The sequence below is a fragment of the Oncorhynchus gorbuscha genome, linkage group LG01 (genome assembly GCF_021184085.1).
Source record: "Oncorhynchus gorbuscha isolate QuinsamMale2020 ecotype Even-year linkage group LG01, OgorEven_v1.0, whole genome shotgun sequence".
Classification (NCBI taxonomy): Eukaryota; Metazoa; Chordata; class Actinopteri; order Salmoniformes; family Salmonidae; genus Oncorhynchus; species Oncorhynchus gorbuscha.
This window is the reverse complement of record NC_060173.1, coordinates 44,644,442-44,668,803: the sequence shown is the minus strand read 5'-3', so window position 1 is coordinate 44,668,803 and position 24,362 is coordinate 44,644,442. Positions and strand designations below refer to the sequence as shown.

At 42.6% G+C, this 24,362-nt stretch overlaps 1 protein-coding gene and 1 pseudogene across 1 annotated transcript; both read right to left on the bottom strand.

The window, feature by feature from the left end:
- Window positions 1–1,457: 1,457 nt before the first annotated feature.
- Window positions 1,458–7,918, bottom strand: LOC124043768 (homeobox protein DBX2-like). The gene is made up of 4 exons (XM_046362745.1): window positions 7,609–7,918; window positions 4,987–5,076; window positions 2,721–2,905; window positions 1,458–2,384 (listed from the first exon to the last, which is right to left on the bottom strand). The coding sequence occupies exons 1-4, from the start codon at window positions 7,916–7,918 to the stop codon at window positions 2,109–2,111; spliced, it is 861 nt and encodes a 286-aa protein (XP_046218701.1). The 3' UTR covers window positions 1,458–2,108.
- A 5,385-nt stretch (window positions 7,919–13,303) lies between these two features.
- Window positions 13,304–15,945, bottom strand: LOC124043707 (annotated as a pseudogene).
- Between the last annotated feature and the right edge of the window lie 8,417 nt (window positions 15,946–24,362).

The following is a 24,362-nucleotide window of genomic DNA, read 5'->3' as shown; positions in this document are numbered from 1 at the left end:
CGTGGCATGAAACATTTGTTTTCTTTACATTTTGCAATGTAAAAATTCTAATAAAAGCAATCAGAGATCATTCAAATGGACTCCTCTGTAATTCACCTGCCCCTTATAAAACGTCTTGTGAAAGCGTGCCGGATATTCTAATGTTGGGCCAGCCCGGTTTTATGGTTTGCACAACATTGTAGCCTATATAGACCAACGCTTGGACATTGCTGTTGTGAGAGGGAGAAGCGTGCCTGTATCTCTCACAGAACTAAAATGAGGTGAACTTTATATGATCTCTATCCCTCTCTCGGCTCTGATAGACATGAGCCTGCAACTCTCACCTCTCCAGTGTTGTACTTCATTTATTTCCTCATAGAATCATAGCCGCAGAAAGTGCGCTGGAGGTGCTGCAGCATCCCTGGTAAATTGAAAGACATTTGCCAAGTTATGTGTGTTCAGAAATAAATGAAATAATTCAGAATACTACGCCAAGAGTAAGTCTATAATATATGCGTGGCAAATCTGTCAGTGAACAGCATGCAGCCAAAACAGGCCTTTTGCAATAGTTCAAATACAATCAAATACAACAGGTTGGAAAGCAAATGGCTCCTGCTGAAAAGAGAAGACTAATCTGTTACTGGGCTGCCAAGTTATCAACTTCCAAATAGGCCTATTGAGTGAGCGGCACTGTTTTACAAAGTGAAATAAGAACTACGGTCATGGCCAAAAGTTTTGAGAATGCCAAATATTCATTTCCACAAGGTTTGCTGCTTCAGTGTCTTTAGATATTTTTCTCAGATGTTACTATGGAATACTGAAGTATAATTACAAGCATTTCATAAGTGTCAAAGGCTTTTATTGACAATTCAATGAAGTTGATGCAAAGAGTCAATATTTACCTGGTTTGTTTGATATTAATAGTTTGTGATTAATACTTAACTGCTCGCCTCCCTACCACTGAGGAAGTACAGTTCCCGCTCAGCTCAGTCAAAACTGTTCGCTGCTCTGGCTCCCCAATGGTGGAACAAACTCCCTCACGACGCCAGGACAGCGGAGTCAATCACCACCTTCCGGAGACACCTGAAACCCCACCTCTTTAAGGAATACCTAGGATAGGATAAAGTAATCCTTCTCACCCCCTCCCCCCCCCTTAAAATATTTAGATGCACTATTGTAAAGTGGTTGTTCCACTGGATGTCATAAGGTGAATGCACCAATTTGTAAGTCGCTCTGGATAAGAGCGTCTGCTAAATGACTTAAATGTAAATGTAAATGTTAACAAATTGCACATTTCTGTTCTGTTTAATTCTGTGTTTCTTAAAAGCACTATCTTTAGTGATGAACTGTATTTTTGTAAATATTAAAGACTAACTTAAGTCTTAAGTTATTAAGAAATTAAGTTTGTCTTGTATTACTATGGGATGCTCAGCGTCTTGAATATTAACATTGGAATGAAGAAATCAGCATTTAATGAATATTTTATTTACAGATTTTTTTTCCAGTTAGGAGTAAAACAAACATTCTGAAAACAATATTACATGTTAATTAAAGCATTTATGGTTGTGTGTAGCTGACTAACCTTCAATGTGTGTTAATATACAATGTATGGTCTAATAAATGTTTTGTTTTTGAGATTTGTATTGATCATTCAAAAACACTTTCCAAAAACACATTCAAAAACACTTTTAGTCAGTCTACAAAATGTTGCTACACAATAGCAACCCACACAATATTAAAATGACGAGTATTTTATTGTTATGGAGTGTTAGTCGTTTTATCCAATGCTCAGACAGTCCCTTTTCAATCATGCCTCACAACACTGACCCTCATCTTCCCACTGGGCACAGATGTCATTTCAACTTCTAGTTTTGGTTTACATTTGGTTGAGTTGTCAACTAACATGAATTCAATGTGAAATCAACAAAAAATGTTACCATGCCGTTGGATTTAGGTAAAACGTTGGATGAAAAAAAGACTCAATTGCCTTTTATGTTGATGACTTTTTTCCAATCCAATCAGTTTCCACGTTGATTCAACATCATGTATAATTTTTTGTTGAAATGATGTGGAGACAACGTTGATTCAACCAGTTTTTGCCCAGTGGTTTCCCTCAGTCTTTCATCCTCTCAGGGGTCAGAGGTCATAGTGTGTCTGTGCAGACTCATTGGCTGTATCAAAGTCACACGTTTCTTGCATGGCTCTTTCTCTATGGTAACTCCTGTTTCCCTGTCCCACTGCTGTGATGATGATCTGTCTAATGCCGTGCCCGTGCTCTCTGGTGCCTCCTCTTCCTGTTTGCAGCCCCGGGACATGAGCTCTTCCATGGGGGAGCGGCCGCTGTGGGCCTCCTTCTCCTTACAGTTCCTCCACTTCATCCTCCGGTTCTGGAACCAGATCTTCACCTACAGTAGACACACAGGTCAGTGAGAGGTTCAGACTGAGGTGCCATTCATTTTGTTTAGTCAAATCTAAGTCTATGATACAGCAGAGAGCATGATCTATTTGATCTACTTGCAATTATCATAGTAGTGAAAGCCGTACTGTAATAGCATTTTAAGATGAGTAACACTTACAATAGAAGTGACTCTAGATATTTACTAAATCTAGGCTGGAGCACCCAAATAATATGTGTTTGCATGCAATGAAGAGGCGAGATGAGAAGGCCTATAATGTAGCATGGGATGTAAAAGGAGGTTGTTATGGGCACCGACCTAGACAGGAGTTATATGGTATCCTACCTGAGACTCCTTCAGGCTGAGATCTGCTGCCAGTTTGTTCCTGTCTGTCTTGCTGATGTACTTCTGTCTCTTAAACGTTTTCTCCAGCTCCTTCCTCTGTTCCTCAGAGAACACCGCTCTCCTCAGGATCCCTCGCCGGGATTTGGGGCTCGTATCCGGAGACCACATGGGAATGTTGGCTCCCTCTGGAAGGTCAGAGGTCAAAATCATTCATATTAATGTTTTTATTCCATCTAATAATAACCTGAAAGGGAAATGGCACAGGGTTATGGATGAGTTAACTCATTTGCATTGACGTATATTCTCTGTTGCAGGAAGGCAATGGCACATTGCACTACTAGAGACAAGTACCAATTATTGAATATGGAAATGGGTCTAACTTAAATAAGGTCAATAACAAGCATGCATTTGAATAAGAAAATAAATGTATTATATTTCCATATCAAGCAGACCGAATGAGAAAATCATCCAAATAATAAATGGGGAAATGATCTGCAGCATCATTCTGGTTTATCATGTCCAGTCCAGTCCAAAGCACTGAATATATCCTCATACTGATGATAAAAGGCAGACTCACTCATCCACTAAATGGCTCACTTCCTGACTCACTATCTACATGGATTGTGGCCATCTACTGTAGCCAATCTTATACACACTTACTCTCCACTCGCGTCAATCTGTCTAATTTAACAAAATGGGGGTGACTAAAGAGAGAATGGAGACCCGTTTTCACCGGGGAGAAAGGGATTTGGTGAACTCTGAGGAGCAATCCCACGCTGCCTCACTCACAGGTGCACACACAACAAAAGTCAAGTGGAACAATTGACCAAATACCATTGAGCAATGCCTTTTTAATCTGTACGACAAATCTGCACACAGACCACCTCGGGGGAGCGAGTAACTGGTTTAGACATGCTCCTCAGGCCTCCATTGGGCCTCAATGGCTTCCACTTAAACGGACGATTAACAGGTCACTCCCGGGGGCTACGTGTGTGTCTGCCCCCTTGGTCTGAGCTCACAACCCTGAGGGACCCACCACAAAAGAGACTGTTCGTTGAAAGGCCACTACTCTTGCTGGCTCAGCGCTCCTCACTAAATCTTTTCTCTTGCAGGTATGGGCCCGGTTCTATGGGAAGATGAGCTCGAATAAGTCTATAAAAGTCACTTTCATTGAGTTCTTTATGTCCCATTAAGGGAACTTTAAATGGGCAGGAATGAGAGTGAGGTGACAGGAGAAAGGAGGGAGTCGGGAAACGGGGTTCTTTGGCCACACAAAGGGTTAGTGGGCTGTTCCCGGGCACAGCCCCCTTTCTGCAGAGGAATGGCTGTGTTTTCTGTGTTTTTGTGCTTCGCAGAATTCATTGCTGCGGGGAAAAATTGCAGCGGGGTCGCGTGTGGATGGTGGAGTGAAAGTGCCGATTGGTCACGGCCGGGCATGGCATTGTCCTGTTGCTGGGCACTGTGGGAAAGTGTCAGCCCACTAAGAGGGACCAGGGGGTATTTACTGAGGGATGCTATTTGCTGCCTCACTTGTCAGAAGTCACAGGACTTAGCAACTAGCATCACAACCCTGACAGAAGTTAGGATAAATCGATATTGTCCACATAATGAGACTTCCCTATGAAAAGGTTAATACAGACTTCACAACCAATCCAATTACATAATATAATTCAGATTCATATTCCAGGGGATATAGATTCTGGTTTGATGTGCATTTTTCAGATAATCAGCTACAGGAAATCATCTTCAGAGCCTCATTATAAACACAAACAATCCCCTCCTTTGGCAAGGATCATAAACAGTTTCCTCACACTGGACCAATTATCACAGTAGGATCAACTATCAGCCAAACGTTCCTTTTTGCTGAGTCTGAGCTCAATGCCACTAAGAGGCAATAAAAATGTCACACAGAGACCAATAACAGACTGTTACAGTGGCATCTCATTGATCATTACAGTCCTAATCTGACTGAGACAAAATGTTTATTAGCTCTGCATATTTGAGTGAGTCGGTGTGTGTATCTATATGAGTGCAAATGGAGGCCTCTACGCCCCCCCACCACCACCACCGCTCCATAACCTCCTCCCCACCCCACCCTCTGGGTCTAAATAGCTGTGAATGGTCATGAATAGCAGTGCAGAGAGTTGAGTGGAGAATTAGCTCCCTGGCATTGCATCAGTAATTAGCCGTAGAGAATATGGGAGACCCTGCTGTTAAATGCTTAGAGAGGAGCTGAGGCATCGCTGATGAAGCATAAAACACTCACCAGAAAAGACAGACGGAGGGCTGGACCCACCACAGCACACTGCTGCCAGTAGATACTGAGGGCCTCGTAGAAACACACTGCTCAACAGGCCTGTAGAGAGGAGGGAGGGAGGGAGTTTCATGAAATTACACTGTAAACGTAGAATAAATGCTGGTAGGGGAAAATCCATGAATGAACTGCGGTGGAAGTATATTTTTCTGCTAAACCATCCACTCAGTGTAAAAACAATTACATACATCATGTTTTGAGTAGCCAAATGATTATCATCTGGAAATTAAATGTATTAAAAATAAATTAATGTGAAATGAAATGTGGTAGAACATATCAGCATCTGGTTAGACGGTCATTAAAGGGGCAATCTGTAGTTTGCTACATCCATTTTTGGACTTATAAATTAATGATACATGCTCAATGATTCTTTAAGAATATTATATATGTCTCATGAGCTTAGTTCAACTGTTGTACCCCATCAGAAAACAAAATATACGCTTGTTTAAGTCAAATCTTTGTAAACAAAGCACTATAGAGCCTCAATAAATGGTTAAAACTATGATTTGATAGCATGGACAGTTAGTCCTTGCATCCATAGCTCTGTCTAGGAATTTGAGAGTGGTCACATTTCTACAGACCCATCCCAGACCCAGCTATTTACCAAAACAAGGGTGGTTACATTTCTCCAGACCCATCCCAGACCCAGCTATTTACCAAAACAAGGGTGGGGACATTTCTCCAGACCCATCCCAGACCCAGCTATTTACCAAAACAAGGGTGGGGACATTTCTCCAGACCCATCCCAGACCCAGCTATTTACCAAAACAAGGGTGGGGACATTTCTCCAGACCCATCCCAGACCCAGCTATTTACCAAAACAAGGGTGGGGACATTTCTCCAGACCCATCCCAGACCCAGCTATTTACCAAAACAAGGGTGGGGACATTTCTCCAGACCCATCCCAGACCCAGCTATTTACCAAAACAAGGGTGGGGACATTTCTCCAGACCCATCCCAGACCCAGCTATTTACCAAAACCAGCTATTTACCAAAACAAGGGTGGGGACATTTCTCCAGACCCATCCCAGACCCAGCTATTTACCAAAACAAGGGTGGGGACATTTCTCCAGACCCATCCCAGACCCAGCTATTTACCAAAACAAGGGTGGGGACATTTCTCCAGACCCATCCCAGACCCAGCTATTTACCAAAACAAGGGTGGGGACAAAATCCCAGACCCAGCTATTTACCAAAACAATAGTGGGGACATTTCTCCAGACCCATCCCAGACCCAGGGTGGGGACATTTCTCCAGACCCATCCCAGACCCAGCTATTTACCAAAACAAGGGTGGGGACATTTCTCCAGACCCATCCCAGACCCAGCTATTTACCAAAACAAGGGTGGGGACATTTCTCCAGACCCAGATATTTACCAAAACAAGGGTGGGGACATTTCTCCAGACCCATCCCAGACCCAGCTATTTACCAAAACAAGGGTGGGGACATTTCTCCAGACCCATCCCAGACCCAGCTATTTACCAAAACAAGGGTGGGGACATTTCTCCAGACCCATCCCAGACCCAGCTGGGGACATTTCTCCAGACCATCCCAGACCCAAACAAAACAAGGGTGGGGACATTTCTCCAGACCCATCCCAGACCCAGCTATTTACCAAAACAAGGGTGGGGACATTTCTCCAGACCCATCCCAGACCCAGCTATTTACCAAAACAAGGGTGGGGACATTTCTCCAGACCCATCCCAGACCCAGCTATTTAACAAAACAAGGGTGGGGACATTTCTCCAGACCCATCCCAGACCCAGCTATTTACCAAAACAAGGGTGGGGACATTTCTCCAGACCCATCCCAGACCCAGCTATTTAACAAAACAAGGGTGGGGACATTTCTCCAGACCCATCCCAGACCCAGCTATTTACCAAAACAAGGGTGGGGACATTTCTCCAGACCCATCCCAGACCCAGCTATTTACCAAAACAAGGGTGGGGACATTTCTCCAGACCCATCCCAGACCCAGCTATTTAACAAAACAAGGGTGGGGACATTTCTCCAGACCCATCCCAGACCCAGCTATTTACCAAAACAAGGGTGGGGACATTTCTCCAGACCCATCCCAGACCCAGCTATTTACCAAAACAAGGGTGGGGACATTTCTCCAGACCCATCCCAGACCCAGCTATTTACCAAAACAAGGGTGGGGACATTTCTTTGTTATTGTTTCAACTGTTGATTACTGTTTTAATATTCTACTTTTGACTGTGACTAATACAATGTTTTACATGTGTAGTGCTATGTTATGTCTTATTTCTTAGAATAGACATGAGCATTCTTCCGTAAACATTTTGATGAATACAATTTCTAATGTTTTAGAATTATATTTACAAAAAATAAAGCAAATTAAGAAAAAGCCAGTACAGTGTATACATTTTGATCTGATATTATGTTCATAAAAATACATATTATATCTGAACTGAACGCATGAAAGAAAAATAACGTGCATTTTCCCCAAGTGTGGTTTCAAATGTCTACAGGCGAGATCTCACAATCAATAATATGATAGAATAGCACACATAATACTCATCATGATGTTTCGTATCATATGAGGCTTTTACCTGAGTGTGACCGAGGAGGGAGCACCCTGTCTTTGACTCGTTTACAGTTCTGACTCTGGCCCTCGTAGACAACATGCTGAGGGCCCCAGGTTCTCCTGTGGTGGCCGGTCAGTGGACCCCTGAAGAACCCACCTGTTGGTCCATCTGAGTTGGGCGAGGATGATGAAGAGGATGGCCCCGCCGAGCGCAGCAGATTGTCGATGAGGAAGCTCTTCCCTGATCTCCCGAAGCCTGGGTGAGTAGGTGAAACTGACGCCATATTCATGGTCTTCTTCCCGCTCTGCTTCTGCCCTGCGATCATCCCCTTCATGTGACCCTAAGGAAAGCGCCCTCACTCACCTCACAGCACAGCAGTCACAGGGCCAAGTAACACAAGTGACTCCAGTCTGAGCTATAATCCCTCCAAGACTAACCAGGGCCAACTTCATTAAAGTCCCAGGAAAACAAAAGTTCTCTCTAACTCTCTTCTTCTCTGCTCTCCTTCTCTTCTCCAGGGTCTGCAGTTTGCTCCGGGGCTGCCGTGTGATTGGCTAAGAGGCTCTAATGTGATTCTCAATTCAGATAAGACTGGGTCCCTTCTGGAGTGGCAGAAGGTGTGTCCGTCTCCATTCATTATGTCAACTTGCCTATTAAATGATAGACACCCGAGACAATGGACTGCTGGCCAAAGTTTAACGTGGACCAAATGTATTTCTCAGTCTTGCAGTAAATAGTTTTCTATTTTCTGCAGCCACCTTCAGAGCACCCATTGTGTCCCATAGAAAGGCATGGAGGCAATTAAATAGTTGCAGCTTCGTTCACACAGTGCACAATAATAGTATTTGGTTTGGTCTGATCTAGGTCACTGTTTGTGTTAAGTTTGTTGCGCGATGACCAACTAGAGAAAAAGCTAATGCCCACATAGAATGTGATTCTGCACATTGCGTTCTCAGACTTTCATCTCCCTCACCAACTTCAAACATCAGCTATCTCAGCAGCTAACCGATCGCTGCAGCTGTACATAGTCTATCGGTAAATAGCCCACCCATTTTCACCTACCTCATCCCCACACTGTTTTTATTTATTTACTTTTCTGCTCTTTTGCACACCAAGATCTCTACCTGTACATGACCATCTGATCATTTATCATTCCAGTGTTAATCTGCAAAATTGTAATTATTCGCCTACCTCCTCATGCCTTTTGCACACATTGTATATAGACTCCCCTTTTTTTCTACTGTGTTATTGACTTGTTAATTGTTTACTCCATGTGTAACTCTGTGTTGTCTGTTCACACTGCTATGCTTTATCTTCACCAGGTCGCAGTTGCAAATGAGAACTTGTTCTCAATTAGCCTACCTGGTTAAATAAAGGTGAAATAAAAAAATAAAAAAAAATAATTGTACAATTAGGTGTAATACTGTCCAAGTGTGGCATAGAACTGAAATATCCTTGACATTTAAATGAACATTTTTCCCCCTTTGTTTTCTAGTCAAATGTCAGACTCATCAGGTCATTCATATACAACATCTGACTCCATGAACTCAAACCAATTAATACCTCTTTCAGATTGCCTCAGTAATGGCCTAAGTGCTATTCTCCAGCCACTTCCCTCCTCTTTTCAGTGACTATTTGGACCACTCCACTATGGCTTGTCACTCACATATTTGACAGGCCTATTGGTTCCTGCTTAAGATAGAAAATGACTCTGCCCCCAATTGCCAGATTTTGTCTGTTTTAAAAAGACTTACCGTCCAGCTTGACAGAAATATGCACAAAGCTGATACAGTACTGTATGTGAAGGATCTACAGCAGTTAACGCCAGATTCTGATGTGGACGGAAGGGAGAGACTTGGTAAGAGATCAAAACTATAGACTCCACTCCTACTGTACGGTGGAGTTGAAATATCAAAGATCAAATGAAGTGGTTATGTAAGAAGAATTAGACAAGCGGCTGCAGTTTATCACTGTATATAATATTGCAGCGAATTCAGGAGTAGCCAAACTGGGACTCAAACCCAGACCTGTTGTTATACATTCATTGAATTTCAGAGGCACAGTTGAAGCCTACAGACACACAAACACAGTGAGGTTGCGTGTGGTATATATTAGCCAATGGGTGGCTGGCGTCACGTGTAACCATGTACCCCTGATCTGACTGCTCCTGCTAATGATACTCAGCCTCATAATAGAGGAGCTGGGGAAAAGGAGGCCGACTGAAATGAAACAACATTGGGGGACAGTAAACAAGCATGTCCGGGCAGGGCGGGGGGGGGGGGGGGGGGGGGGGGGGTGCACGGTTCGGGGGACACCTCATGCTGGGCATGGAAATTGCTCCAGACAGCCGGGCCCATTGTCTGGCCACCAGGAAGCCAAAGGTTGCTTGTAATCAAATTTGAGGTTTTATATTCACCAGACTAGTGGAGAAAGCGACTGTGGTGTCTCGTGTGAGGGGTGTTAGTGGGCTCAGGCTGTGCTATCTACCTCTGTGTGTACCTAATGCGGGTTTACATGCTCCACACAGGCCGCTGTTTGTGATACAGCCATAGGCTTTTGTCTGGTGAGGAAAAGGGAGACATTTGTTCATGACACAGTGAAGCACAGAGGCTGAGCCACAGGCAGCAGTGTGAGACAATTCATCTCCACATTAATAGATACTGCAAAAGCAAAGTATTACCTTCATAAAGCACACTGCAGCGCTTAGGATAATGGCGGCAAGATGAGTGCTATGTTGTTTGTGTAAGAGAGGTGTCATTTGAGAAGCTGGTGATGGAACGGGGATGTTTCTTTGACTTGTTCCATTTCCATTTCTGCTCTGTACCAAAGAGGGTTATTTCCTTGATGATTTTGACTACGCTTATAAACAAACGGATTGTGCCTGGCTTGTAATCTTGTAAGACTTGATATTTGGTATGAAAAGCTTCGTTAGGATTCACAACTTGTTAACGGGCCAGATTCCGTAGGTAGCATTCCAAGGGAGGGAGGTATAATTGAGCCATTGGGAATGCAGTTCTTGAAAATACCCTGAAAGCAAGTTCATGTGAATTTATTTGATGTCCATTCTACTTTCTATTGGAGGGAAAAAGTGGGGTCCCCCATTCAGAGCTCCACAATGGTCCTGTTGAGATCCAGCACTGTGCAGACCAGCTGAGGTCCTTTCTGTCCCTGGCCTCTTAAAAAGATACCGGGCCATTACACACTCAATTGATATTCCACCACTCGAACTTAATATCATGAATGGAGGGCCAGACTCTATGAATCAGAAGACAATGCGCTTAGCTTAGCAGCAAACTGGCACTTTGTGTGGTGTCTGTGGCAGCAGCGAGGAAGTGTCTAATGTGAGGCTCACAATTGTGCTTCTATAGAGTTCTAATGAGCTTCAGCGTGGAGGATGAATGGTCAAGCCCATTCAGAGCCAGCTCTGTGCACACCCACACAATGGAACCCAGATGAGGGGAGGCAGGCAGGCACTGCACTGCAGGAACACAGCCAAGCAAAGCTATGACAGTCTGTAATATATAGCAAGACAACGAGAAACAGATATATCAAATATAACCCCACTCTGAATACCCAGTGGGCACACCACGTCATTTCACCGGGGATAATTGGGTAATATCTGGTTGAGACGTTGATCACATTATAACCTATATTCACCCACTCAAACAGCTGTTAGAGTAAGATTCATTTAGATAAAAGTTGGACACATGTTCAGTATGTTCTCACTATGATTTCAACCATCTAAAAAGCACAGCCAAATTCCAATGCAAAAAAAACCCAATGTCTGATTTTTGGTTTAGTTGTCACCCAAATGTCTATCACCGCGCCTTCAACCATTTAAAAGCAAAGTTCAAATAGGAATACAATGTCAGATGTTTAGTTTATTTATACAACAGATGAATGTGTCGTCACTGTCCTTCATCTAATAGCAGAACCAAATGACCCGGATTCCAGTTGAGATTACATTAAAAGTACACGGCGCAAGCTTTATTTGATTACATAAGAAGATATTTATAGCTACAGTAATGTCAAATGAATGACTTATATGCTGATTTCACGTCTCCAGCTCAACCAAAAATCAAAGACAAAAATAGGACTAAATCAAATCTAACTTGAAATGTGCTTTAAATAAAGTTTGCTGTGATTTAGTCCTATTCTTTAACTTACATTCTTGGTTGAGATGGAAACGTAAATCCAACATATCAATTATTAATATGTAGACAAACTGGAATTAAAGACAGACTAAGTCAGTTGCATAGATGGAACTATCCAGGCAGATGTTTCAAATGTTGATATTTGTCTGTGTTGACAACCACAAGCTATATCATTAAATATCATTACATTTGAAATCAACCAGAGCTTGAAACCCTAGCCCTATTGTGTTGTCCATTTTTAGTTGAATTCTGTGTTGAATTGAAACAAACGCTGTTGATGACTTCCCAAATGCTATACAAAATAGCATCATTGATGATATATGAGTGAGAAAGTATGGTCACATTTCATTTTGCTCTGTCATACCTACCCTTTGGAATGACTTTGCAACAGTGAATCTGTTTCGTTTTTAAGTGGTGATCTCTCAATGGTCACTCTCAAGATAGCTCATTGGTAGTAGTCAGGGACAAATATAATATCAGGGCTGGGCTTAGTTAAACCCTGAACGGGAGACCAGATGGTATCTGTAGATACAGTAGATCAATTCTCCAGTAGGAGTACATGCCCAGCCTATTGCTGGCGATCTGAAAGTCACAATTTCAACATATTTTATGCAAGGTTTGTCTATGTTGAAATTTGGTTAGCATGATGACATAATCCTTTGGTTGAAATGTCACCCTCAAAACAACAGTTGATTACTTTTTTCAAATCCAATGTATTCCCTGCGTAAATTCCTCATCATAATATGTTGACAAAGGACATTGAAACAACGTTTATTCAACCACTTTGTGCCTAGTAGGTAAATACTGAAATGTGTGGTTTCATTGTTTTGACTGAATTGAATGTACATATAATTAGCGTTACTGTCACTGGTAAAGTGTCATTATAGTAAACAAAGAACCATGTTATTTGTTTGAGCTTTCAGGGAGCTCAGCCATGCACACCCTGATGGGACTGAGTCACTATTACAGACAGTAAGTAGCAGCTTCTGACGTGTGTGTGTGTGTGTGTGTTTGTGTGTGTGCCTATCTGCTGTAACCCCATAGAAGGGCCATAATAGTTTGTAGGCCAAACTGTTAGGACGCTACAGGCGATTTTGTGAGAGGACCAATTTTCAGGATGTCTCATGGTCTGACAAATATTGCTTGTGTGTGTGTGCGTGTCTGTGTGTGCGTGTCTGTTTGTCGTCTATCTCCTGTAGTCCCAGAACGTCACAATGACATAAGGCTCATGTCTCCTCAGACTCTCATGACTGTCATTCACGAGTCTAAAGACCGGACATCATCGTCACAGCCGCTGAAGCATTCTGCTTCACAATCACCATAATTAAGTCTGTATCCAACTGAATGGGGTAAAAATGTATGGAAGTTGGAATAAAGACACTGGGGAAATCAATCAACTCAATGCTCTGAAGACATTCACCCTTCAAGAAAATAACACAACCACCAATATTAGTTTTAAATGGCTTCTTAGTGATTATGAAGGAACATCTTAACCCCAGAACTGCTCACACCTGAAAGCTTTTTGCTACAGCGGTTCATTGCAGCAGTACAGTATGGTGCTCCCCTCACATAGGGCAGAGTAGGAAGCCACTGAACGTGGTTTGGGAACCATTGCAATGGACTCCGTGGTCTTTGGGGAGACGTATCGAGACCACATCGCCCTCCTCCAGCTCTAAAGACAATGTATTAGACACACGTGCATCCTATCCATTAGAATCATATATAGAATTATCCAGAACGCTCTGATTATTGTGGTGGAGGAAAACGGTCATATACTGTATAGTGTGGTAATCATGGGCTGTACATCTGAAGTAGTACACTTTTTTTCACTGCTGCTGTGAAGATGCTTGCAGTTGGGTTGTAGGTCATGCCAGTGTTGAAGACTCTACCAATATTCATTATTGAATGGTCCTACTTGTCCTAAATTAGCCCAAATAGCAGAGAAGGCCACCTTTGGTCTGACTGGGCTCTCTGCCTTTAGCTCCTCCACCTCCCTCTCACTGACTGTGACTCTGGCCTTCAAGGCTGTGTTCCCACTCTCACTGGCTGTCACTCTGGCCTCCATAGCTGACAGTTCATCAGCTTGGGCTGCATTTCCTGTCTTCAGCTCCTCCACATCCTCCTTGGTCAGCCTAAGCTAAAGTCGTTGCTCCTCCGCCTGGTCCTCGCTGTCCTTCAGTCTGGCTTCCGTGTTCCTCAGCTCTGTTCTCCATTCCACCACCATGTTGCTTAGTTCTTTCAGCTCGGTCCAGATGTCAGGGGTTGTAGTTGTCCGGCTGCATGTCTGTTTGCAAGTCGTCTCTGTAGCTTTAGTCCGTTGGCTCTCGATGAAACTCTCTCTGATCCCTCTGCTCTCTCCCCGAGCCCATAATCCAGACAGACAGATTAGCAACACCCGCAGATCTACAGCACCCCTTATTCTAAAACAACACCGATGTGGTCTATGAGCCGCAGTCCCCTTCTTGATATGCACTCAGAAGGTAGTGAGCCAACACGTAAGCTGTAATGTATTCTGATAAAGTGAAACACTGGGTGAGCTGCAGACCTCATAGCAGAGTGTTTGAATCTGACAGTGCATAAAGCTGTGGAAGAACTCAACCCATTATATTTGTTTGATGTTCTCTCCATCTCCATAAAGTCTGCACATGTTAGCCCTGGGTTTACAGCTTTTGTGGAGTAGGTATACACTCCCGTCCGTATTTGTTTGGAGAGTGAAGCTACGTATTTTGATTTGGCTCTATACTACAGCATTTTGGAATTGAGATCAAATGTTTCATGAGGCGACAGTACCTTTAATTTGAATGTAAATTAAAAATGACAAAAATCAATATCTGTTTTACTGTTTAAAAATGAAAGCATTTTATGTATCTAGTCCCCCCTCATTTGAAGAAGTCATAAGTATTTGGCCAAATCCACTTAACCTCTACTGCACACATTTTGGTTTTAAACAATTACATGTGATTTTTTGGAAGATGAAGTCTTTCTGATTATAGACCCAGAATAGCCAAAGGAGGTGATAGCTGGGACCCATGATTGTACAAAAACAATACTTGAATTTATTACAGATCCAAGGTTTCAGGATACATGGCTGGTCTCCTTAGCACCAACATTCAGGATATGAAAACAGACAAAAATGACAGCGAGTCTAAAGCTCAGCCCCTCAATGGGGTTCCTGCTGCAGTTAAGACAAGGCCTAAATGCTAAACAGCATAACAAGGAATTACCCCTTTCCAGCTCTAAACAGAACCTAACGCTCTCCTTATTGGGAATAGCCTAAATCAACTGCCTATACATACGGGACACAACAAACAAACTGCTATGGAGCACATTGCAAAATGGTGTTCAACCTGAGCACAGCATATATACCCTCTGCTCCTCGAACCCGCCCACACTTATTAACCAATGAGAAAGAGCATTTCATTAGAATAACTTTACGTTGTTTATTAGGCCAGGTAACACTATGGAAAACATGATTTCAGTTAATTGCATTCATTTGTTTAAATGACCATATTTAGTCAAGTAAACTTTAGTTTAAAAGACAGAGCTACATCAAATAGAGCATGATTAGAACTACTACTCAGGGAGACTGAAAGCATGGCTGAATTGCACGCTGGTTATCTAACTCAACAACACTTTGCTTAAACCTGAGCAACCAATACGGTAGTAAACAGTTAAGGTCAGGAACATCTACACTGGTAGATAGCTGTGCATTGCAATCGACTAGGGCACTTTATCCAAACCCCACATGTGTATACTGTACCTTTACTCTTAACTTCATTCAAAATACATTTGAAATACCTTTTAAAATGGCGATGAGACTAAGGCTGCCTCATCAGACTGATAATGTAGCAATAATATAAAGGGTCACTTTTACCCACACACCCAGTGTGTTGCCTCAACACCGTGCCATCAGGTTACTGAAACACCAAGGAAAATTAGATATTTTCAGGAAACATTTATTGAGTGAAATATAATAGAAACAAGCACTGTTTTCATAAACAGCCTACCTGGTTAAATAAAAGTGAAAAAAAAATTAATTAAGGAAATACAAGTTGGGGGCATAAACTAGTATTTCACTGCCTCTCAAACCTGATTCTTCCTCGCTGTCACTGTCCTCCAGCTCACTGTCCTCCAGCTCACTGTCCTCCAGCTCACTGTCCTCCAGCTCACTGTCCTCACTATCAGAGGGTGATCCTAACTGCTCCATTAGGATCCTTTCGCCCATAGAATGTCGCTGTGTCCTTTGCATGTGAATGTCAGTGGAGATTTTAGCAAAGATATTGACCAAGCCATCATTATACATCAAATTACATGTCTATCATTGAGAATGACATTGCCCTAAAACTGAACTGAACTCAACAACATTACCCTGAGCCAACAAAAAAGCTGCCTAACTGCACATTGTCCTGAGGAAACAGGAAAACGACATTTTTGAAAGATATATTAAATCAAATATGCTTCTTTAGAGCAATGTATCTTACCCTTCAGTCACACCATGCGCTTATGTTGCTCTGCTTCCTGAAAGAAGGTCCCATCCCTTAATTGATACATACCAACTTCTGCACCTCATTGGATTGTTTAAAGACCTGTCATCACGTATTGTCATGTGTAGGATTTAAAAAATAATAATATGGGGTTGTGTGAGGAGTAAACAGGTTTTCTGTTGCCTGATGGCAACGATGTGCAGTAGAGGGTTAAAGTAGTCAGAAATATAGTATTTGGCCCATATTCCGAGCCCGCAATGACTACATCAATCAAGCTTGTGACTCAACAAACTCGTTGGATGTGTTTACAGATTGTTTTAATTGTGATTAAGGGAGAGTATGTTTTGCCCAATAGGAACTGATTCAAAATAGTGTCTTGAGTAAGGTGTGTAAATCTAACACTTTTATTCTTAGGTTTACACTCTCTCTAAACTGAAAAACTAGATGTCATAAAATATATATGGCTGAATGTAGAATATATACTGAACAGAAAATGTAAATGCAACATGCAACAATGTCAAAGATTTGACTGAGTTACAGTTCATAGAAGGAAATCAGTCAATTGAAATCCCTAATCAATGGAGTACTCAAAGGACTGGGCAGGGGTGCAGCCATGGGTGGGCCTGAGAGGGCATAGACCCACCCACTTTGGAGTCAGGTCCACCCACTGGGGAGCCAGACCTAGCCAATCAGAATTTGTTTTTCCACTCCAAAAGGGCTTTATTACAGACAACAGCACCCGCCTCCTCCTCAGATGATCCCGCAGATGAAGGAGTCGGATGTGGAGGTCCTGGGCTGGCGTGGTGCACGTGGTCTGTGGTTGTAAGGCCGGTTGGATGTACTTCTAAATTCTCTGAAACAACGTTGGAGGCGGCTTATGGTAGATCAATTAACAATCATATTATCTGGCAACAGCTCTGTTGGACATTCCTGCAGTCAGCATTCCAATTGCACGCACCCTCAAAACTCGAGACATCAGTGGCATTGTGTTGTGTGACAAAACTGCACATTTTAGAGAGGCCTTTTATTTTCCCCAGCACAAGCCACACCTCTCAGGAGGATGGATCATCTTGGCAAAGGAGAAATGCTCACTAAAAGGGATGTAAACAAATGTAAACACAAAATATGAGAGAAATAAGCTTTCTGTGCATATGGAACATTTTGGGGATTTTTTTATTTCAGATCATGAAATAGCAAGACCAACACTTTATATGTTGCATTTATATTTTTGTTCCGTGTACATAAGACCAAAGTATCAACTCTCCCCAGCCTCCATACAGTGGAACCACAGTGACGCCACATGTTCTGATCCAGTACTTCTATGAATATATTGGTCAAATCTCTGTAATTCCCATCCATGCTCACTAGATGGCACCAAGAAATATAAATCAGACCAAAATCAAGTGTTCCACTGCAAAAGCAGGATTTGTACTTTCCATTGAGCTGTAGGTAACAAGTCCATAGGCTTATTAATAACTCACCATACTGTGAATGAATGTATCTTAGCAATAGGAACATTGTCTGTATTTATATGATCTCTCACCATTTTGGATAATGCCAGACTTGGAATGCTTCAGGCTTGAAATCATATGCCTTATCCCAATTCTTCAAATACATGTTTTCCAGACAAGTCAATTGTCATGGCTCCTGCACAGGACAAATGAAGATTGTATAATCACAACAAGTCTAGTATTAGAAGTGATTTATGTAACAGTCAAGGAGAACTGTCACTACGAAGCTTGTACAGTATCAGGTTACAGTATAATATCCCATAGGAACTGAAAGGAGCACTGGGGGCCGAGAATAGCCATTTCCCCAAGCTAGTTTCAAACACAAATACCCTGAAGTAGCTACCAACACTGACTATGACTGCTTAATGCTGTAGCCTTTTTGATATTTGTATTGCTAGTTGCCAAGATTATAGAGAGTGGGTGAGTTCCCAAGTGAACGGCAGGCTATGCATCCTCCATCTGCCTACTCTCTCTGTCATTGTCATAAGAGGCTGTTTGCATTGTTGTTTATTTTTGGCTGCATGGCCACATGTTTGAATTACTTTATTTTCCTGACAGCACTTTAGGAAATGATGACATGTGGGCATTACAAAGTAATTACATTTCCTGTGCCTTGACCCAGATGAGATTCAGTATTAATAATGAATTGAGAGTTGGAAACTCTCTCATACAGCAGATGTGCTTCCTTGGCACGGTTGTCGTATTGGAAACAATAACTTGGTTAAATTCACAACGGCTGCCCAGTGTTACCAAAGATAGGTTGAAGAGTAGATAACTAAGTTGGATAAAGACAGACAGCTAAAAGTTGGAGTATGGAGAGTATTTGCCATAGATTCACAACAAAGCTCAAAACATAACTGTGAAGCAACAATTCCAATCAAGACAGTAGCAATGAAGTGTTAAAACAATTCCAATCAAGGCAGTAGCAATGAAGTGTTAAAACAATTCCAATCAAGACAGTAGCAATGAAGTGTTAAAACAATTCCAATCAAGACAGTAGCAATGAAGTGTTAAAACAATTCTAATAAATAGAACAGTTGGACAATGGATGAAGATAGCCCACATTTTTTTGAATTTTTATAATCCATCAGATATTGACTAAATTATAGCACATAAAACATTTTTCTGGCGCAGACAAATCATGAATGGAGTTCAGGGATTTTGGTGGGAATTCAGGTATTAAACTTTTTTCTATAACGGCTGTCGTAGGTGGAAGAAGGAGAGAACCAAGGTGCAGCGTGGTACATGTTCATGATCTTTTAATTACACTGAACACTATAACAAATATAACAAAACAAAACGGAACAAACGAAACAGTCCTGTCTGGTACAGAGACAGAGACAGAAAACAACTACCCACAACTCAAGGGCGAAAACAGGCTGCCTAAGTATGGTTCTCAATCAGAGACAATGATTGGGAACCATACCAGGCCAAACACATAGAAATACAAACATAGAACAAAACATAGAATTCCCACCCCAACTAAAAATAAGAAAGGAACTAAGGTCAGGACGTGACATTTTCTTAGAAGGTACTACACACTTTATTATTGAATCAGGTATTATTTTGTACATTTCGTGTTAAAATATAGACAATTATATGTGCTTAATTTGCTAAATATTGCAGGTGTATTTGCATATATGAATCAATAAAGAATAGAGGGGTGGAGCAGGGCTGCAAACACCAAACATTTTCTCTGTCTACCCTCCCTTCTCTGTCTACCCTACCTGCTCTGTCTACCCTTCCTGCTCTGTTTACCCTACCTGCTCTGTCTACCCTACCTGCTCTGTCTACCCTACCTGCTCCGTCTACCCTCCCTGCTCTGTCTATCCTACCCGCTCTGTTGACCCTACCCGCTCTGTCTACCCTACCTGCTCTGTCTACCCTACCTTCTCTGTCTACCCTACCCGCTCTGTCTACCCTACCCGCTCTCTCTACCCTACCTGCTCTGTCTACCCTACCTGCTCTGTCTACCCTCCCTGCTCTGTCCACCCTACCTAATCTGTCTACCCTACCCGCTCTGTTTACCCTACCCGCTCTGTTTACCCTACCCGCTCTGTCTACCCTACCTGCTCTGTCTACCCTACCTTCTCTGTCTACCCTACCTGCTCTGTCTACCCTACCCACTCTGTCTACCCTACCTGCTCTGTCTACCCTACCTGCTCTGTCTACCCTACCTTCTCTGTCTACCCTACCTGCTCTGTCTACCCTACCCGCTCTGTCTACCCTACCTGCTCTGTCTACCCTACCTGCTCTGTCTACCCTCCCTGCTCTGTCCACCCTACCTAATCTGTCTACCCTACCCGCTCTGTCAACCCTACCTGCTCAGTCCACCCTACCTGCTCTGTCTACCCTCCCGCTCTGTCTACCCTACCTGCTCTGTCTACTCTACCCGCTCTGTCTAGCCTACCTGCTCTATCCACTCTACCTGCACTCACTGTGCTGTCTGGACTGCCTGTTGTTGTCACATTCTCGTGTATAACTCGCCAAATGTATCAATAGCAGGATAGAGGGGTGGAGCAGGGCTGCAAACACCAAACATTTGCTCTGTCTACCCTCCCTTCTCTGTCTACCCTACCTGCTCTGTCTACCCTACCTGCTCTGTCTACCCTACCTGCTCTGTCTACCCTACCCGCTCTGTCTACCCTACCTGCTCTGTCTACCCTCCCTGCTCTGTCCACCCTACCTGATCTGTCTACCCTACCCGCTCTGTCTACCCTACCTGCTCAGTCCACCCTACCTGCTCTGTCTACCCTCCCGCTCTGTCTACCCTACCTGCTCTGTCTACTCTACCCGCTCTGTCTAGCCTACCTGCTCTGTCCACGCTACCTGCACTCACTGTGCTGTCTGGACTGTCTGTTGTTGTCACATTCTCGTGTATAACTCGCCAAATGTATAAATAGCAGGATAGAGGGGTGGAGCAGGGCTGCAAACACCAAACATTTGCTCTGTCTACCCTCCCTTCTCTGTCTACCCTACCTTCTCTGTCTACCCTACCTGCTCTGTCTACCCTACCTGCTCTGTCTACCCTACCCGCTCTGTCTACCCTACCTGCTCTGTCTACCCTCCCTGCTCTGTCCACCCTACCTGATCTGTCTACCCTCCTGCTCTGTCTACCCTACCTGCTCTGTCTACTCTACCCGCTCTGTCTAGCCTACCTGCTCTGTCCACCATACCTGCACTCACTGTGCTGTCTGGACTGCCTGTTGTTGTCACATTCTCGTGTATAACTCGCCAAATGTATCAATAGCAGGATAGAGGGGTGGAGCAGGGCTGCAAACACCAAACATTTGCTCTGTCTACCCTCCCTTCTCTGTCTACCCTACCTTCTCTGTCTACCTTACCTGCTCTGTCTACCCTACCCGCTCTGTCTACCCTACCTGCTCTGTCCACCCTACCTGCTCTGTCCACCCTACCTTCTCTGTCTACCCTCCCTGCTCTGTCCACCCTACCTGATCTGTCTACCCTACCCGCTCTGTCTACCCTACCTGCTCAGTCCACCCTACCTGCTCTGTCTACCCTCCCGCTCTGTCTACCCAACCTGTTCTGTCCACCCTACCTGCACTCACTGTGCTGTCTGGACTGCCTGTTGTTGTCACATTCTCGTGTATAACTCGCCAAATGTATCAATAGCAGGATACCCTCTGATTAAAAAGCAACACGCTTGGCTCTAGATTACACCTATCTAAACACACCTTTACATTGTTTGTGCGATCAAACATTATATCACTATAATCCAAGTGTGCATTTTCAGAAGTTTGAATTCAGCGCATCTAATTTGTAAACATTTCAACTGTATTAAATTATACACATTTTTAATTCCGCCAAAAAATGACCACCATCAAAATGATCTTTCTTCTCTTTATTGTGATGTAGCCTAAGTGTCGAGACGGTGTGTTAAATTCCCGTCAAAGCTTTAGTGTTATAGATAACACATTGTATTATCACGAGGACCATCCTCAGTGAATTTCTGAAACATTTAAATAGTGAAACATTAAAACAGTTATCTTTTTCAGATAAAACTCTACAAAATATATTCACATCACCAAATAATTGATTAAAACAGTGTTTTGCAATGAAGATCTACAGTAGCCTCAACAGCACTCTCTAGGGTAGCACCATGGTGTAGCCGGAGGACAGCTAGTTCTCACCCCCTTCCATAGACTTACTCAGTAACTGCGACAACTTCCGGAGGACGTCCTCAAACCTATCAGAGCTCTTGCAGCATGAACTAACATGTTGTCCACCCAATCAAAGGATCAGAGGATGAATCTAGTTCTGAAAGCATAAGCTACAGCTAGCTAACACTGCAGTGCATAAATGTGGTGAGTAGTTGAGTCAAAGAGAGAGAAAGACAATAGTTTAAAAAATATTTATTCAAAAATGAAGGAGAAGTAAGAGGGGGAGAGGGGGAGAGAGAGAGAGCTATATTTCATTGTATTTTTTTCACTTTCACTTACTTAGCTAGTGAATGCAGCTAGCTAGTTTAGCCTACTCAAAACACCCGTCTTAAATAGAGAGGGTTGCTATGTTAGCTAGCTGGCTATGGCTATTCAACACGGGAACTTTTCCAAGTCAAGGAAAACCTTTGGTTTTATTAATTTATTGCCACTGGGGCCCGTCTGTGTAACTGCTAGCTGTACACTGTACTGCATGACTGTAGCGGGTTTACTAACATGCTAGTTCTAGTAGCTATATTGACTATGACTAGTAGCTACTGTATGTTGACTATGACGTTAGCTAATATGCTGACAACGATGTAGGCTGAGTATAGCAGTTAGTGGTTATGGTATGAAGGTTTGGTTTGGAAAGTTTTTTTTTGCCTGGTCACAGACAGCTTTTGTGTTGTGAACTGAAGTCCACAAGCGAAGGGATAAGGTGAGAGGAGAAGAGCGAGAAGGAATTATACAATGAGCAAAGTGATGAGGCCATTTGTATGTGGCTGCCATGAAAGTGAACTGGGTTTGCAGATGATCAGGGGTGTATTCATTCTGCCGATTCTGTTGAAAAATGTATCTTAAGCAGAAGCAAACGGGAACAAAACGGAGATAAACATAACTGAATTTGTCTAATAGAAACTCTTATTTGCAACTGTTGGACTAATGAGTATGCATCAGCTAGATGTATGCAAGGGTGTGCAAGACGGTATTCAATGTGTCACTGTCGGTCACCTTGATTACAAAATAAATTATATCAACATGTGCACCTACATTGTAAACTTTCATTTGTCGGCTAGGTTGAAGCAACCTCATGATGGGTATAGGGCAAATTTGAGTGTCATGTAGTTGCCTAAACCTATCGATGTTACATTGAACTGGGTGAATGGAATATTAATGCCAGTCATCCAATATGCTGTAGCTAATAGAAATAAGGTCATTGTCATAAAAATGTTAAAATCATCCTCTCTCATCATAAACGACACCGACTGCCACTGATGCATGGATCTCTTGATCAGTGGTGTAAAGTACTTAAGTAAAAATACTTTAAAGTTCTACTTAAGTCGTTTTGGGGGGTATCTGTACTTTACTATTTATATTTTTGATTATTTGAACTTTTACTTCCCCATTTTACTCCATACATTTTCCCTGACACCCAAAAGTATTTGTTACATTTTGAATGCTTAGCAGGACAGGAAAATGGTCCAATTCGCAAGGTTATCAAGAGAACATCCCTGGTCATCTCTACTGCCTCTGATCTGGCGGACTCACTAAACACAAATGCTTTGTTTGTAAATTATTCCTGTGTGTTGGAGTGTGTCCCTGGCTATCCGTCGATACAAGGAAAGACAAATTGTGCAGTCTGCTTTGCTTAATATAAGGAATTTGAAATTATTTATACTTTAACTTTAACTTTTGACACTTAAGTATATTTTCTCAGTTACATTTAGTTTTGATACGTAAGTATATTTAAAACCAAATACTTTAAGACTTCTACTCAAGTAGTATTTTATTGGGTGAATTTCACTTTCATTTGAGTTTCTTTCTATTGGTATCTTTACTTTTACTCAAGTGTGATATTTGCGTACTTTTTTTCACCACTGCCCTTAATCATGTAATGATTACTTGAGTGTTTTAGTATACTGTGTAGAATACTATACAACAACTAAGGGATAATCAACGAGGGGCTAACAATTCTATGGAAAATAATTAACTACATGGAAGGTGAGTTTTCCACAAAGCATGAGCAGAGTGGAACGGTATTTTCCAGAGAATGCATAGAGCCCAGAGTTGATTATCCCATTCATACCACAGCTCTAATTTATCACATTTGTGTTCATTTTCAGGTAGAAATGTGTTCAACATCCACTGAAGTTGTTATGCAGGTGAATGAGGACCCAAAAGCGACTTGGCGAAAACAGAGTTTTTAATCCAGTAAAGTTACTTTACAAACAAAAGGCATAATACTACTAGTAATGACGAGAACAGACTGGAGACTTGATCAAGAACTGCAGGTTGCCTCGGGAAGGCACTTGAACGTAGCAGACTCAGACACCTGCTCACCACGCAGCATCTGAGGGAAACACGACACGACAGGGCAATACATAGACACAGCACGGTGAATAATAGACAAGGATCCGACAGGACAGGAACGGAAAACAAGGGAAGAAATAGGGACTCTAATCAGGGGAA

Bases quoted from the DNA above. Each gene is read 5' to 3' on its own strand.
- LOC124043768 (XM_046362745.1), bottom strand. From the start codon at position 7,918: ATGAAGGGGATGATCGCAGGGCAGAAGCAGAGCGGGAAGAAGACCATG. The intron at 5,077-7,608 runs GTAAAAGCCTCA...TCCTCTCTACAG, and splicing joins CCCTCCTCGGTCACACTCAG to GCCTGTTGAGCAGTGTGTTT. The intron at 2,385-2,720 runs GTAGGATACCAT...TGTCTACTGTAG, and splicing joins TCAGCCTGAAGGAGTCTCAG to GTGAAGATCTGGTTCCAGAA.